The sequence below is a fragment of the Euwallacea fornicatus genome, chromosome 1 (assembly GCF_040115645.1).
Source record: "Euwallacea fornicatus isolate EFF26 chromosome 1, ASM4011564v1, whole genome shotgun sequence".
In the NCBI taxonomy this organism is placed as follows: domain Eukaryota; kingdom Metazoa; phylum Arthropoda; class Insecta; order Coleoptera; family Curculionidae; genus Euwallacea; species Euwallacea fornicatus.
In genome coordinates, this window is record NC_089541.1 from 692,451 (window position 1) to 705,722 (window position 13,272).

The following is a 13,272-nucleotide window of genomic DNA, read 5'->3' on the forward strand; positions in this document are numbered from 1 at the left end:
TGTATGGTAAGTTTAGTAGTACAAGCTAATAATGAAAAGAAAGTGATTGTAGTTTCTATTGTATCTCGAGTTTTAATTTGGACAATACTGTTGACCTATAGACTTAAATCCAACGGTCCTATCCGCGGTCTAATCTAATCTCTAACTATCCAGCGATTTATCTACGTTTTTCTTCTTTCCTTGGTATATATGTATGTAGTCATACAATAAACAACTAATTTCTGCATCAACAACGTCGCCAATGTTACAAACCGCAAAAATATAGATTTGTGACCATGTTTCGATAGCCCTAATTTTGATTTATGCAGGAAGCGATATTTAAGGAAAATATTAGTTGTTCTCAGTTCTGGAATCAAAACGTTTCCAACGACATCGTATATTTCCTTTAGCTCAAGTTGTTGAGTCTATGTTGCCGCGATTTAAAGAACTTCTGGGACCTGTGTGACCCCACGATGGCTTCTGAGAGTTAAACTTGCTTTCATCATTCTACAACACACAATTTTATTTTTGAATTGACCAGGTAATACACTTTCCATCAAACGATAAGAGGTCCTTTCCATTTTTGTTTATATCAGTGCTTTTTTTAACTGCTTTCATTCCGAAGAATCCCATCTTCCTCAGTTTAAGTTGGACAGTTTTTATGGATATATAATGAATGTTAGAAAGTATTAGATCACGATGGAAGTACCTGGATTCACCTAGGCTAATCTCTTAATAAAATTTAAAATTATTTTGATGCAATCAACTGCTAAAAGCATTTAAAGAATACTAAAGATGTCTAAGGTTTCCAAATTTTTGTCCTGCGGTAAGAATGAAGTTTTTTTATTTTGGCATAATTTTTTACTAATAAACAAACTTATTGTTGTTTTTATCATGTTTTCTTATTTGTAACTAATCAATGGATGTTTTAAAAAGATTTGCTCGAGACATTCTCAAATTATTAAATAAATACATAATTACAAATTACCAAAATATCTACTGAAATTTCTGAACTTTCGTCCACAAATATAAGTTCTCCTTCATCACAACATAAAAATATGAATGTGAAGGAGATTTCTGCCTTTTGCTGAAGGCTGTTTATTTAATTTCTCGAATGCTCCTGTTATGTCACTTTATAACTATTAAGGTTCAATCAGTTCTAGATATTAACTTTAAACTCAAAGTAGTGTATTTATTGTTCTTTGTAAAAAAGCTTATTTTTAGGACACTGAAATTGTTTAAAATTCATTAGACTTATAAGATTAAAACATTATGTCTTGTCTAGTTATTTGCCCTTAAGTTTACTAAAAATAAAACAAAAGACAAGATTTTTACTTAATTTACATTAAAACTTAAAAAAATTAAATAATAAACAAAATTCCATCAGCCAGCATTACTTGATTCTCCTCGGACATCTTCTCGATGGCAGCCTTAATTTCTCCTTGCGTATAGGGAGTACCATTCTCCTTGTTCACAAACTCCTCGACTCTCGCCAAACTTAAAGCCTGAGTCCTATTCTCTTGGAAGGCCCTATTTAGTAGGGTTCTGAATGTCGCCAATCTTAAATTTTCCATAATTATTATTGAGTCCTTAAAACAACGCAATTAAACCACACCTATCCTGAGAAATTTCCCTTGGCGTTTCATCCACCTCCATAGCACTTGAGTCTTGTGTATGCCCACTGTCCCTAGAAGGTAATTCAGTGGCCACCTCCATGTCTGCAGTGCCATTCAAGGCGCCTCTCCTACTTCTAGTAGAGCTTTGAGTTGACGCAATTTCTTCTTCAGACTCTGCCCCGTTGATTTGTCTACTTCTCTTCGGTTTAGGGTTATCATTATCGTCGTCGTCCTCGTCACTCTCCGATTGGCTGCCTCTTCTTCGCCTCTTTTTCTCCTTTTCCAATACCTTTTTGAAATAGGCGTATTGGATTAGTTCGATTGCAGCATGAGCGTCTTCTGCGGTCACAAGACGGGAGATTCGGGCTTTGGCGTGGGCGGTTGAAAGACGGATCATTGTTTCGAGAGTACGGGCCGTCACCGGTTGCGTCTGAGGGCAAAAGGTGAGAGATGCAAATAACATGGCAAATCAGTTTATAAAGCATGAAATAAAAGAAAATACGTTGCAAATCTCCATCTATTAAAGAGTATATGACAAAATCTCTTATTTGTGAAAAAATTTTGACTTAAAGCCAAAAACGAAGTTTTAAAACATGTGAAAAAGAGAATTTTGCGTATGTTTAGTAGCGCTTTCCAACTGTTTGGTTAGCGAAACCTAGAAGGACAAATTCAGACTTTGAATGTTGCTTCGGTAAATCCCATTTGTTAAGTGTTAAAGAGCAGTTATTAAAAATATTACGGTTTTACCAAAGCTATTGAACGCTCTAATGTAGTATGCTCGATAAAAAAAACATATTAAAAACGCCATGCAATGAAAAGAAATTCGTAATTGCGAAACATTGCTCCATTGTTCTAATATATTTGAAATTTTGAATTTTAGGCATGTTTTGAGATATTGATAAACCATGGATTCGTTATTAAATTAGCAATTAATTAAATATATTAGTTGGCCCAATCGAATTGTCCATCATATAACCCTATTTCACTCAAACCAACAAAATGGTGAGAACCCATGAGCTTCAAATACAAACTCACCCTTGCGACATCATTTTCCAAGACTTCCTCCGACCTCAACCTCGAGTATTCTTCAGCGATGATTTCTGAAGCTTCATCGGTCAATTGTGGTTTCAAAATCTTCACGAAATGAATGTACTTTCTCATAAAATCCACACTTAATATTTTGTCGGTTCTCTTGCGGCTATTGCCATGCAACAGCACGTCGTATTTCTCGTATACGGGCACTTGTCTCAATTCGTCTTCATCCGGGTTGGTTGTGCTGAAAATATCCACTGTTGAACCCATAGGGAGTACCTCTCCATCTTGCTCCAAAGGATTTCTGTACATGTGCATTCGAACTACATGGTCGGATATTTCTAAGTCGGTAAATTCATTCACAGTATCTAACATGACGAAGAGAAGATCGAATCGAGATAGTAGAGAGTCTTGTAGACCTATGTTTTCCATTGGAGTTTTGTATTGGTCATACTTTCCATATACTGGATTGGCTGCTGCTAATACTGAACACCGGGCATTTAAACTGGCATGAATGCCGGCTTTTGCAATAGTGACTCTGCCCTGCTCCATAACCTCATGAATAGCAGTCCTATCTATATCACTCATTTTATCGAATTCATCAATGCACACCACGCCCCTGTCGGCAAGGACCATAGCGCCGGCCTCCAATCGTCTCTCCCCGCTCTCCTGGTCGACAGTAACAGCGGCAGTTAAACCCACTCCTGAAGAACCTCTGCCAGTCGTGGGAATAGCACGAGGGGCTGTATGCAGCACATATCGCAAAAGCTGAGATTTAGCAACACTGGGATCGCCAATTAGAAGGATATTTATGTCCCCTCTAAGGCGTGTGCCATTGGGAAGGTTTTTCTCCACTCCACCTATATCTAACATTAATCAAAAACAATTTTATATAGCACAAACATTTACCCAATAAAAGGCATAATATGGCCTTCTTCACATATTCATGACCATGAATCGAAGGAGCCAAAGACTTGGACAGCAAATTGAATATATTTTTATTGGATTTTGCCAACTGCTTGCACCTCTGCACATCCTCCCTGGATATCAAAGGAGTAGTTTCCTTACTCAGTTGTTTTATATTATTTGCAATCACTATTGTTCTAAAAGTCACTTAATGCATTAAAGAATAAAATTTATTTAAGACAAACCTGAATACACCATTGGTAAATGCTCCTTGATGATTGGGTAAACACCGGAAATTCCCCACAACTTGTACTCTGTCTCCAGGCTTGCAGACATCTACCAAATCATTATCACAAATTACATCTATCACCCGAGGCAGCTGCCCTGCAGGCGCCTTTTCTGGCATCTCTTGAATAGAGATGGTTTGATGGTCCTTGTACTGGCAAAGCCCAAACTCTGTTTCCAGGGTATTACCCTCATCATCCTATACATTTTTCCAAATATTGGGGTGATTTCCAAAATTAAAAATGCGTCTTACTTTAGTAGGGTAAATGGCAGATGAAGGGACTGCCTCTAGAGACGTCAAATCAGTGTATTTGCGTTCCATGAACTTTTTTGTTGCTGGACAGAAGTGGACACTTCTGACCAATTTGGGGTAAACCAAAGAACCTAAGTGTGTGATATATATACTTTATACATATATACCAACATGTATAATAATAAACTCGACTCACATTTGCTGACAATTCCTTCAACACAAATCAAATTACCCAAATACCGAGAAGTCAATGTTCTAGGGGTAAGATGCTTATTACCGAAGCTGCCCTCAAGGGCAATAAATAATTCTTCACACTCTTTTGCATACTCGTAATTGATCTGGTTGACAATCTCCCTTAGAGCCCTTTGGAAAGCGAGCTGTTCTTCAAACGCATTGTTCAACAGGGCTGCTGCCCTTTGGGGGTTTTTTCTCCTTAAATCATTTACATTAACTACCAGTCGCCGGCTCTTATCGTCTATCATTTCTTTTATCAGCGTCGTGTATTTGCCCTGATCCTCCTGGGGTTTCAAAGAGAGTTTTGTGGAAGTGATCGTAGTTTAGGAAAAGAACTTACCGCGTCATCCAGGAAATCTTGGTACTGGCTTTGAGCTTCACGTATATCTTGCTCGTGGGAGTCTGCCATTTTGACTTGTGATACGTTTTAATTGTTTTTAGAGAACAATCGTAGCTGCTAATTAAGGAAATCGGAGGAAACAAGGTTTTTCGGAATAATGGTAAACAGTAAGTTTGGCGCCAAAATCCAGTAAAAGTGAGGTTATAAGGTTACACTGACGTCTGTCAAAAATAAAATTGTTCCTTTTTATTTATTACGCCAAGCGCATGTGCAGATTGTAGTTCGGCCACGTGATATTGGTAAACGAACTTGTCTCACAAGAAAAAACCTTAAGAGTTGCAACTGGGCTTATGGAATATGATAAACGAAGTAATTCGTTATGCATAGTTTATATTTTACTTTTGCTGCTTTGACGTTATTCAATTTTAAAAATTTCCTTTTGGAATTAAAAAAACCACGATTATTAAACTGGATTTTAGTTTTCAAGTCTTTAACAAGAAGGTTTTTCATGGTTTGGATATTAAATAATACGATTTTTCAATTATATATAAATTTTATTCAAGTTCAACTTATAACAATCTACTAGTGATAACAAGTGTGCAAACTGGCTACAAACCGCCTCGCCTCGCCTCGACGTCGCCAGATTTCCTTTTCCATCGCCTCGTACTTTTTTTGATTTAATAATTTAAGCGGAACAGCTTAATTAGAATTTTTGTGAATTATGACATTTCACCTTTCTAAAGTAATTAAACGTTTGGCAACGTTAGTTTTTTTCTTATTTTCCCGTCAACAAACAGGAACAAGTGAAAGAATCCCAAATACTCTAAAAAACAGATTCCGTAGTGTCATCTCGTCCCAAGAAACGAAATAAAAAATGTTTTCCCAAAGTTACAAAACGTTGTCACCGAAACTGTTATCAATTTTAGTAAATCGAAATATTTGCACATCCAGCAGCCTCAAAAACAGACACAGGTAACGGTATATCTACCTGCAAAATCACCCTTAACTGACCTTCAACACAGCTGCAAGGTGCTAGTAGTAGGAGGGGGCACCGGCGGGTGTGCCGTTGCTGCCAAACTTTCTAGAAGCCTCAAAAAAACTGACCTAATTGTGTTAGAACCCAGTGATGATCACTATTATCAACCCCTTTTTACTCTTGTGGGGGGAGGAATAAAAAAAATTCAAGACGCTAGAAAAAATGAGGGAGATGTATTGCCGAAAAATTGTACTTGGCTCAAAGATGAAGCTATTGAGTTTGATTTGAAAAATAACCTTGTTAGGGCAAAGAAAGGAGACGAAATTAGGTATGATTATTTGGTAGTGGCTACGGGGATCGTCCAACGATATGAGAAGGTTTGGAAAACAAGCATTGATAAAAATTCATGGTGATGGTCGATTTAAAGATTCCAGGTCTAGTGGAAGCTCTGGAGAATAAAAATTCTGGGGTGTGTTCTATATACTCTCCAAAGTATGCACAAGGGGTATTTTCAACTTTGCAAAAACTGGAGTCTGGAAATGCAATTTTCACTTTCCCAAATTCCCCAATTAAATGTCCTGGGGCCCCTCAAAAAATTTGTTATCTCACTGATGATTATCTAAGGAAGGTAAGAAAATTTTTACTAGGAATTTCTTATAATGGCAATCCACTTAATCTTATTTTGTACCAGGAATATTGAGCAATAAATCATATTAAACAAACAACAATTATTAATCTCTCGAATTTAGTTTAATGGCGTATAATAAATATAATTATTGTCCAGGCGAAGCCTGGATACGGAAAAATAACAGATTAAGTTTTAGGCTTGTTATTAGCGACGTTGTGTTCGTTTAATTCTGACCTTGACTATGAGAAATCGAGGCCTCAAACGGTTACGCGGGACGTTCAAATTTTTGAAATTTGGAAGCGTTTTGAGCTATAGTTTGAGGTCATAATATATAAATGTATTATGACTTGTGACTTATCTGACCTGTATAATTTATTGTTGATATGCTTTTCAAGGAAAAGAAACGTGACAATGTTAAAGTCATGTATAACACGTCATTGCCTGTGATCTTTGGAGTAAAAAAGTATGCTGATGCCCTAACAAAGCTTTGCCACAAAAGGGATATTACAGTAAATAATCGAACAAACTTGATCTCTGTCGATGGGGACAAAAAGGAAGCCACTTTTGAAAACCTAGATAAGCCTGAGCAAAAAAATACTTTATCAGTAAGAGTAAAATGAAAAGTTCTTAATGAACCTTTCAACAATTTTTCTTCAGTTTTCAATGCTACATGTCTCTCCGCCAATGTCCACTATCAGTGCAATAAACAGCAACAAAGATTTGACAAACCCTGCAGGTTTCGTAGAGGTGAACAAGGCAACAATGCAGCACGTAAGATTCCCCAATGTGTTTGGTTTAGGCGACTGCAGCTCTTCTCCGAACTCTAAAACCGCAGCTGCAGCAGGTAATTCATTTACATCTACATGAATCACTTTGTAAACAAATCTATTGCAGCCGCCCAAACTCATGTCGTTTTTAAAAACTTGCAAGCAGTAATGCAAGGTCAGAAAGACCTGCCTTTGACCTATGACGGTTACGCCTCATGTCCTTTAGTAACCAGTTATGATAAGTGCATATTAGCTGAGTTTGATTATGATTTGAATCCCTTGGAAACGTTTCCCTTCAGTCAGGACAAAGAGCGATTGTCAATGTTTCTTTTGAAGAAAGACGTAATTCCCACAATTTACTGGACTTTGATGATGAATGGATACTGGAACGGACCCGCGCTTTTCAGAAAAATTATGCATTTCGGCAGGGATAAGCAATTCTAGACAAATAAATTGTGTAATGGCAATGTATCTGCTAGGCGTGTATGTGGTCGCGATAGTTTGGGTGGGGGATTTTGAGCTGTGGATGCTGTATTTAGCTTTAATGCTGTGTAATATTTTAGTTAGGAATTTAATATTCCCATTATAGATCCCTCCATTTTTTAACACATATTTACAATTGTTTATATTTCTTTATACGGAGTTACTAATAAGATTTTGATTGCAATGTTATTATATTTGAATAGTATTTTTTTAGAAAGTTGTACCATTAAATGTATTAATTATGTATTTTAAAATAACGATAATAAACGTGTCTTCCATCTATTCTTGTGCTTTTTTCAATAGATAAAAAGAATTAAAAGTAAATATTTTGACTCAAGATAGCGGCATTAGGAATTTCAAGAATTCACAGCTGTTTTCTTTTGAGGCATACTTGCAAACACTCAATTCATTCAATGCATGTCCAAAAATCTTTAATAGTTATCTGCCTCCTTCACTTTGTGCAGCTATTAATGAAGAAAAACCTACTTTTTACATTATAAAATTAACAAAATTTCAATCACTACTTCTTGATAAAAAGGCGGATAGCACTAATCAACAAAAAGACTATGCGAAGTTACGAACGATTTGAAACTATTAATATTTTTAATTGAAATGAAATAATTTGTCCTGATTTTAATATCTGTGAAATTAGAATTTATTGAGCGTATGGGTAACCGAGCATACACATTTTAAACTTTTTGTTGGCATCTCATTTTAAATCTATAAAAGCGATACTTTCCCTAAAAGCACGATGAACTCCTCATATATTTCATAGTTATTTCTCATTTTTACAATCTAAATTTACATTTTTGCCGTATTTGTTTGCTTTTTTTGCTCGATAAACAAGTCATTGTTTATACAATTAACATTTTCATATACACTCTCCTGTAAATATTACAGCCCGAACAGCAGTTTATTCAATTTTAGTCGCATGAGGGAAGAAAACTTTTAGTGTCGATAATTTTAGTCAAGTTTCTTTGGTTGTGGTGATTCAGTTTTTGTGGTACTCTGGCGTGGTATAAATTCGTGTACTTTTCTCAGGGAGGTCCTTTTCCCTTTTTGAAAAATATGCAATGACCAAAATTTTAAACTCTCTCATCAATACACTTTTTAAGCTCCATGTATGGGTCAAAAATCAAATCACTAATCATGTGCTTTGATAAGATTAAATTACTTCTCGTCAAATAACTTTTGCTAATACACTGATAATCATTTTTAATCCTCTCACAAGCTAATACAGAGTTAACAAAAATAACAGCGATTTAATTTTAAAACACGCATTATGGCTTTATGTTGCCGTCGTCGAGAAGTAATCCCAGGCGAAGATGAGGCCAGGAAGTATACCGAAGTGTTCGTCGACACCAAGAAAATTCTGCTTTTGGGCACTGGAGAATCAGGAAAAACCACCATTATCAAGCAGATGAGAATACTGCATATTAACGGATTTTCTGATGAGTAAGTCGTTTCAATGTGAAGGTTTTGGACATTAAATCTTAAGGATATTTCAGAGACCGGAGAATGCACATTCCCAACATTAAACAAAACATACACGAATCAATCTATGATATCTTACATAACATGGATAAAATCGACCCTCCTACTCAAGTAAAACTTGAAGAATCAAAGAACTCAGTAAAGTACATTTTGAATCTTGGGCCGAAGCAACCTGAAGAATACACTGAAGTAAGAATAAGGTCACCTCAAAAGTTAAATATTGAAAGATTTTTTATTGCATAAGGAATACTTTGATCATGTCAAGATCGCCTGGGCAGACGAAGGAGTCAAAGAAACTTTCCAACGTTCAAATGAATTTCAACTCATAGATAGTGCTGAGCAGTAAGTATTGAATAAAACACAACTTTTTCATGTCAAAACCGAAACGTCGTAAAGCTTTCTGAACAAAATCGACGAAATAAGGCAACCCGACTACATCCCAGACAGTCAGGACATCCTCTTCTGCCGCGTCGAGACTAAAAGTATTTCAAGAATCGAGTTCGAAGTGCCTTTGTCCAAGTTGGAGGGGGGCAAAGCACATTTTTGGATGTATGATGTTGGGGGACAAAGAGGTGAACGTGAGACACTTAACAAAAAAAAAACCTATATTAATTTTTTTGCATTTTAGGGCATCGTAAAAGATGGATTCAGGTCTTTGACGGTATACAAGCGATTTTATTCTTAATAAGCGCCAGTGACTTTGACCAAAACCTCAGGGAAGACCCAACGAAGAATCGTCTGCAAGAAGCGTTTGACCTACTCAATGATATCCATAAAAGCAAGTAAATACTTGAAAACTAACAGTAAAACACATTTTATAATTTATTTTCAATATACAGATTTGTGAGGGAGGCTGGACTTATTGTTTTCCTTAACAAACAGGATCTCCTGAAGAAAAAAATCCTGGAGCAACATCGCAAAATGGAGTTGTACTTTCCCGAATATGCTAATTATGTCCCTGGCAAGAAAGAGGAGTGGGATGGGAAGGATGAATATGTTAAGGCCAAGCTGTTTATGAGGCACAAAGTTTTGGTAACACATATATTGTTTAATTTCAGTAAAATAATTTAAATCTTCTTGTTGCAGAGCATCACATCTGCTCCAGTCAAGATTGAGAATGTAGGATTTGTGCCTGGCTATAATATAAACGAAGAACTACCTCCCAGAGAAGTGCATGTACACTTTACTGTGGCCACAGATACAAACAACATCAGAAAAGTATTTGAGAGTGTTAGACAAATTATACTAAAAAACATCACTGGCACGTTGTTTTAAGAAAACATGTTTATTATAATTAAATATAAATGGAATTTTTTTAATAAAAAACTTACTTAAGCAAGGACCATTTGAGCTGTTCTTTTGCAGTTTGAAAGACCTATAAACAACACCTCTATATTAGTGAATAACCCTTTTAAAGCTACAAAACTAGGTAATACTGTTTGCAGTAGAAAAATCAGTCATTCACCAAAATAGTGAGTGTATGGCATTGGTTACCTGAGCAACTGTTTGCTCTCCTATAGGAATGTCATCGCTTCTTAAAGCAACTCTTGACACAACTGAAGAGGAATCTGCATCAATTATAATTCCCCCATCACAGATTTCATCCATGGCCAACATTACTATATCTAGAGCTTCTAAAACTGCTCGTTTCTCTACGTTTTTTCTTAGAATTTGGCTTACTGAGTCATAGAGGCAGTTTAACACGCTCATTAAAATCAACTAGAGGCAATAATATAACTCTTGAAACAGTTTTAAGTGAAAATATATTGAAGATTACCTCATTTTCATTAGAACTTCCCATAACATAAAAGAACAAGTCTACATTACTCTTGTAGACGCAAGTCAGCCCGTCCAGCATGATAATTTCAGCATTGGCTCTATGGGTCTTGTTGAAAAGGTTCTTTTCAAAGCCCTTTTGCTCTTTCGACGTGGGAAATATATTCTTGTCATAATATTTTGCCAGAATTCGATTACCATCGCTATCCAAAATTGCGATACCTTTTACGGTGTACAGCATGGGTTCCTTAAATTTAGTTATCGTATTCAATCGTAAGAGTAGTTAAATATGGGTGTTAACTTACTAAAAGTGAGCCCTCCATTCCGATAGGGCGGTATTTGGTTCGGTTAAGGGATGTCTGAAAAGGGTCGAAAATGTTTTCGAAAAACACGTACACAAATGAACAAATGGTAACGTCAATTGTGATGGAATGTCAGTGACGCAATGTTGCCAATTTTCGATAATTAGTTTTGTAATTTACAAATTATAAATTAAAAAGGTGACATTATATATGTTTTATCACATAAAAATAATTTTATTTACTAATTGAACCAAACTCCTTTTATATCTTTTAAGTTCATGAGTCAATGTTTTTAAGTTATTGTGCTTTTCCGATGGAAAATTGAAAATCTGGCAAAGCTGCTTTCGAATCAGCTGTCCTCTGTTCCCAGTAGGTAAGCAATTCGTTCATATATTGTATTGCGCAAAATCTTCATAGTCGATAATAAGTTTTACAATTGCACGAACAAAACCATCATATTTCTAAATCTTAGACTTTCAACCAATCACGAGGGATGATTGGCCATTATTTTCTATATGCTTCCTTTTCTAATGTATACCGTATCGTGTTTGAATTTATGTATCAACAAAACGTTTCCGCCGATTCCGTCAGGCAATTTTAATTTTTCACTTTATTTAATCGTTCTGAACTTTTCAGGATTTTAACATAGAAATCAGGTCCGTATCGCTACTTTCTTCATACAACTAACTGTATTTTTCATTTTAAATGCCATTTAACCCCTATCAACCTATCCATACTTACGCACCCCCCCCCAAAAAAATTTTTTTTAAATAATTTTAATTGATTTAGTGCAAAAAAAAATGCCTGAACTAACTGAAGTGGACAAATCTGTCTCTATGGAGCCGAAGCCCGAAAAGCCAGACCATAGCGCAGAGTCTTCAACTGGTACAGTTAAAATTCCTGATAAAAGGTTTTTAAATGTTTCTTTACATTTATATATTTACTTAAGATAGCGACTCTGATGAGGACATTCCCGAGTTGGAAAATGCGGGAGCAGTAAATGCTACTGCAGCACCGTTCCCAGGGGCTTCTATAACAGGCCTACCCATTGACACGATCTCAAAAGCAAAGCAGTCTCGAGGAGAAAAAAAAGCCAGAAAGATTATGTCCAAGCTGGGTTTAAAGCCTGTGAGCAATTTTTCCTAATTTCCTGCAATTTATAAATGGTAAGTTCTAGGTGCAAGGAGTCAACAGAGTCACAATTCGCAAATCCAAAAACATCCTCTTTGTCATTAACAAACCTGATGTCTATAAAAATCCTGTTAGCGACACTTACATTGTGTTTGGAGAGGCCAAAATTGAAGACTTGTCTCAACAAGCCCAAGTTGCTGCTGCTGAGAAACTGAAGGAGGTATTTGAATTGTTTTTTAAGGGTGAATTAATAGTTTTAATGATGTTTTTATACATGCGGGTGATGGTGCTGTGGGCACTACGACAACTTCGGTAGCTCCCATCGCAGAAGAGTCCGACGAAGACGAAGATGTGGATGAAACGGGGGTGGAGGAAAAAGACGTCGAACTGGTCATGTCGCAGGCCAACGTCAGTAAACCAAAGGCTATAAAGGCACTGAAGAACAATCAAAATGACATAGTGAACGCGATAATGGAGCTCACAATGTGAGCCTGCAGGAGGTTTTGTTGATTTTAGTTTCAAGAAAAAAACTTCTAATATACTAAACTAAATGGGTCTTTGGCAATGTACCTATAACAATAAAAATGATTTGAGCATTGATATTTATTGAGTTTAATTGCTACTTATTAAAAATAGAAAACCTTCTAACTGCTGAATTTATCGGTATATAAATGTTTGAAAATCTTCTCATGTTTCACATAAAATAGAAGATTTTTGTCCCCAGCTCCTTTGGATTAAGACAAGGCAATACATATTTTTGTTGAATATTATACCTTTTACAAGATTAAGAATTACAATTTATTTCCCCCTCATTCTAAACATCATGTTGGTGGATCTAATTTTTGTTGTTCTGAAGAGAAAATTCTGAAACCTGTAACTAGGAATGGAGGGCCAAACTTTTATATGTTCCACTAACTTAAACTTCAAATTAGTCTCCATAGAAGCCAAGAATTTCTATTTCTAAATTTCTATGGCAATTAGCTTGAAGTAAAATTTAAAGGTACATCATGGTACATAAAGGTACATACATGGTTCTTACTTTTCCTCTAATTTGTGAAGCTGAATTTAAA

General features: G+C 35.9%; 5 protein-coding genes across 5 annotated transcripts; 3 read left to right on the top strand and 2 right to left on the bottom strand.

The window, feature by feature from the left end:
* Window positions 1-1,150: 1,150 nt before the first annotated feature.
* On the bottom strand, window positions 1,151-4,847 carry Mcm3 (minichromosome maintenance 3). The gene is made up of 8 exons (XM_066301809.1): window positions 4,646-4,847; window positions 4,268-4,589; window positions 4,072-4,202; window positions 3,779-4,017; window positions 3,537-3,730; window positions 2,631-3,487; window positions 1,595-2,025; window positions 1,151-1,539 (listed from the first exon to the last, which is right to left on the bottom strand). The coding sequence occupies exons 1-8, from the start codon at window positions 4,712-4,714 to the stop codon at window positions 1,341-1,343; spliced, it is 2,442 nt and encodes an 813-aa protein (XP_066157906.1). The 5' UTR covers window positions 4,715-4,847; the 3' UTR covers window positions 1,151-1,340.
* Window positions 4,848-5,187: 340 nt separating this feature from the next.
* On the top strand, window positions 5,188-7,781 carry Sqor (Sulfide quinone oxidoreductase). The gene is made up of 6 exons (XM_066301814.1): window positions 5,188-5,617; window positions 5,668-5,998; window positions 6,049-6,249; window positions 6,645-6,854; window positions 6,907-7,093; window positions 7,144-7,781. The coding sequence occupies exons 1-6, from the start codon at window positions 5,520-5,522 to the stop codon at window positions 7,458-7,460; spliced, it is 1,344 nt and encodes a 447-aa protein (XP_066157911.1). The 5' UTR covers window positions 5,188-5,519; the 3' UTR covers window positions 7,461-7,781.
* Window positions 7,782-8,279: 498 nt separating this feature from the next.
* Window positions 8,280-10,309, top strand: LOC136350080 (guanine nucleotide-binding protein G(f) subunit alpha-like). Its single transcript, XM_066301613.1, has 7 exons — window positions 8,280-8,954; window positions 9,008-9,182; window positions 9,238-9,335; window positions 9,390-9,565; window positions 9,622-9,775; window positions 9,833-10,025; window positions 10,080-10,309. Exons 1-7 carry the CDS (start codon window positions 8,782-8,784, stop codon window positions 10,266-10,268), a joined length of 1,158 nt encoding a protein of 385 aa, XP_066157710.1. The 5' UTR covers window positions 8,280-8,781; the 3' UTR covers window positions 10,269-10,309.
* zetaCOP (COPI coat complex subunit zeta) lies at window positions 10,021-11,226 on the bottom strand. Its single transcript, XM_066301681.1, has 4 exons — window positions 11,075-11,226; window positions 10,771-11,016; window positions 10,488-10,712; window positions 10,021-10,368 (listed from the first exon to the last, which is right to left on the bottom strand). Exons 1-4 carry the CDS (start codon window positions 11,090-11,092, stop codon window positions 10,321-10,323), a joined length of 537 nt encoding a protein of 178 aa, XP_066157778.1. The 5' UTR covers window positions 11,093-11,226; the 3' UTR covers window positions 10,021-10,320.
* Window positions 11,227-11,497: 271 nt separating this feature from the next.
* LOC136350117 (nascent polypeptide-associated complex subunit alpha-like) lies at window positions 11,498-12,802 on the top strand. The gene is made up of 5 exons (XM_066301646.1): window positions 11,498-11,727; window positions 11,861-11,956; window positions 12,021-12,199; window positions 12,249-12,422; window positions 12,479-12,802. The coding sequence occupies exons 2-5, from the start codon at window positions 11,872-11,874 to the stop codon at window positions 12,689-12,691; spliced, it is 651 nt and encodes a 216-aa protein (XP_066157743.1). The 5' UTR covers window positions 11,498-11,727; window positions 11,861-11,871; the 3' UTR covers window positions 12,692-12,802.
* Window positions 12,803-13,272: the final 470 nt, after the last annotated feature.

Coding starts and splice junctions, on each gene's coding strand:
- Mcm3 (XM_066301809.1), bottom strand. CDS start 4,714: ATGGCAGACTCCCACGAGCAAGATATACGTGAAGCTCAAAGCCAGTAC. Junction 4,590..4,645: donor AAGATTTCCTGGATGACGCG/GTAAGTTCTTTT, acceptor TTGAAACCCCAG/GAGGATCAGGGCAAATACAC. Junction 4,018..4,071: donor CTGCCATTTACCCTACTAAA/GTAAGACGCATT, acceptor AAAAATGTATAG/GATGATGAGGGTAATACCCT.
- Sqor (XM_066301814.1), top strand. CDS start 5,520: ATGTTTTCCCAAAGTTACAAAACGTTGTCACCGAAACTGTTATCAATT. Junction 5,618..5,667: donor AGCCTCAAAAACAGACACAG/GTAACGGTATAT, acceptor CCTTCAACACAG/CTGCAAGGTGCTAGTAGTAG. Junction 6,855..6,906: donor AGCAAAAAAATACTTTATCA/GTAAGAGTAAAA, acceptor ATTTTTCTTCAG/TTTTCAATGCTACATGTCTC.
- LOC136350080 (XM_066301613.1), top strand. CDS start 8,782: ATGGCTTTATGTTGCCGTCGTCGAGAAGTAATCCCAGGCGAAGATGAG. Junction 8,955..9,007: donor ATTAACGGATTTTCTGATGA/GTAAGTCGTTTC, acceptor AGGATATTTCAG/AGACCGGAGAATGCACATTC. Junction 9,183..9,237: donor AACCTGAAGAATACACTGAA/GTAAGAATAAGG, acceptor TTATTGCATAAG/GAATACTTTGATCATGTCAA.
- zetaCOP (XM_066301681.1), bottom strand. Junction 10,713..10,770: donor GAAGTTCTAATGAAAATGAG/GTAATCTTCAAT, acceptor TATTGCCTCTAG/TTGATTTTAATGAGCGTGTT. Junction 10,369..10,487: donor GAGAGCAAACAGTTGCTCAG/GTAACCAATGCC, acceptor TGTTGTTTATAG/GTCTTTCAAACTGCAAAAGA.
- LOC136350117 (XM_066301646.1), top strand. CDS start 11,872: ATGCCTGAACTAACTGAAGTGGACAAATCTGTCTCTATGGAGCCGAAG. Junction 11,957..12,020: donor TAGCGCAGAGTCTTCAACTG/GTACAGTTAAAA, acceptor TATTTACTTAAG/ATAGCGACTCTGATGAGGAC. Junction 12,423..12,478: donor CTGCTGAGAAACTGAAGGAG/GTATTTGAATTG, acceptor GTTTTTATACAT/GCGGGTGATGGTGCTGTGGG.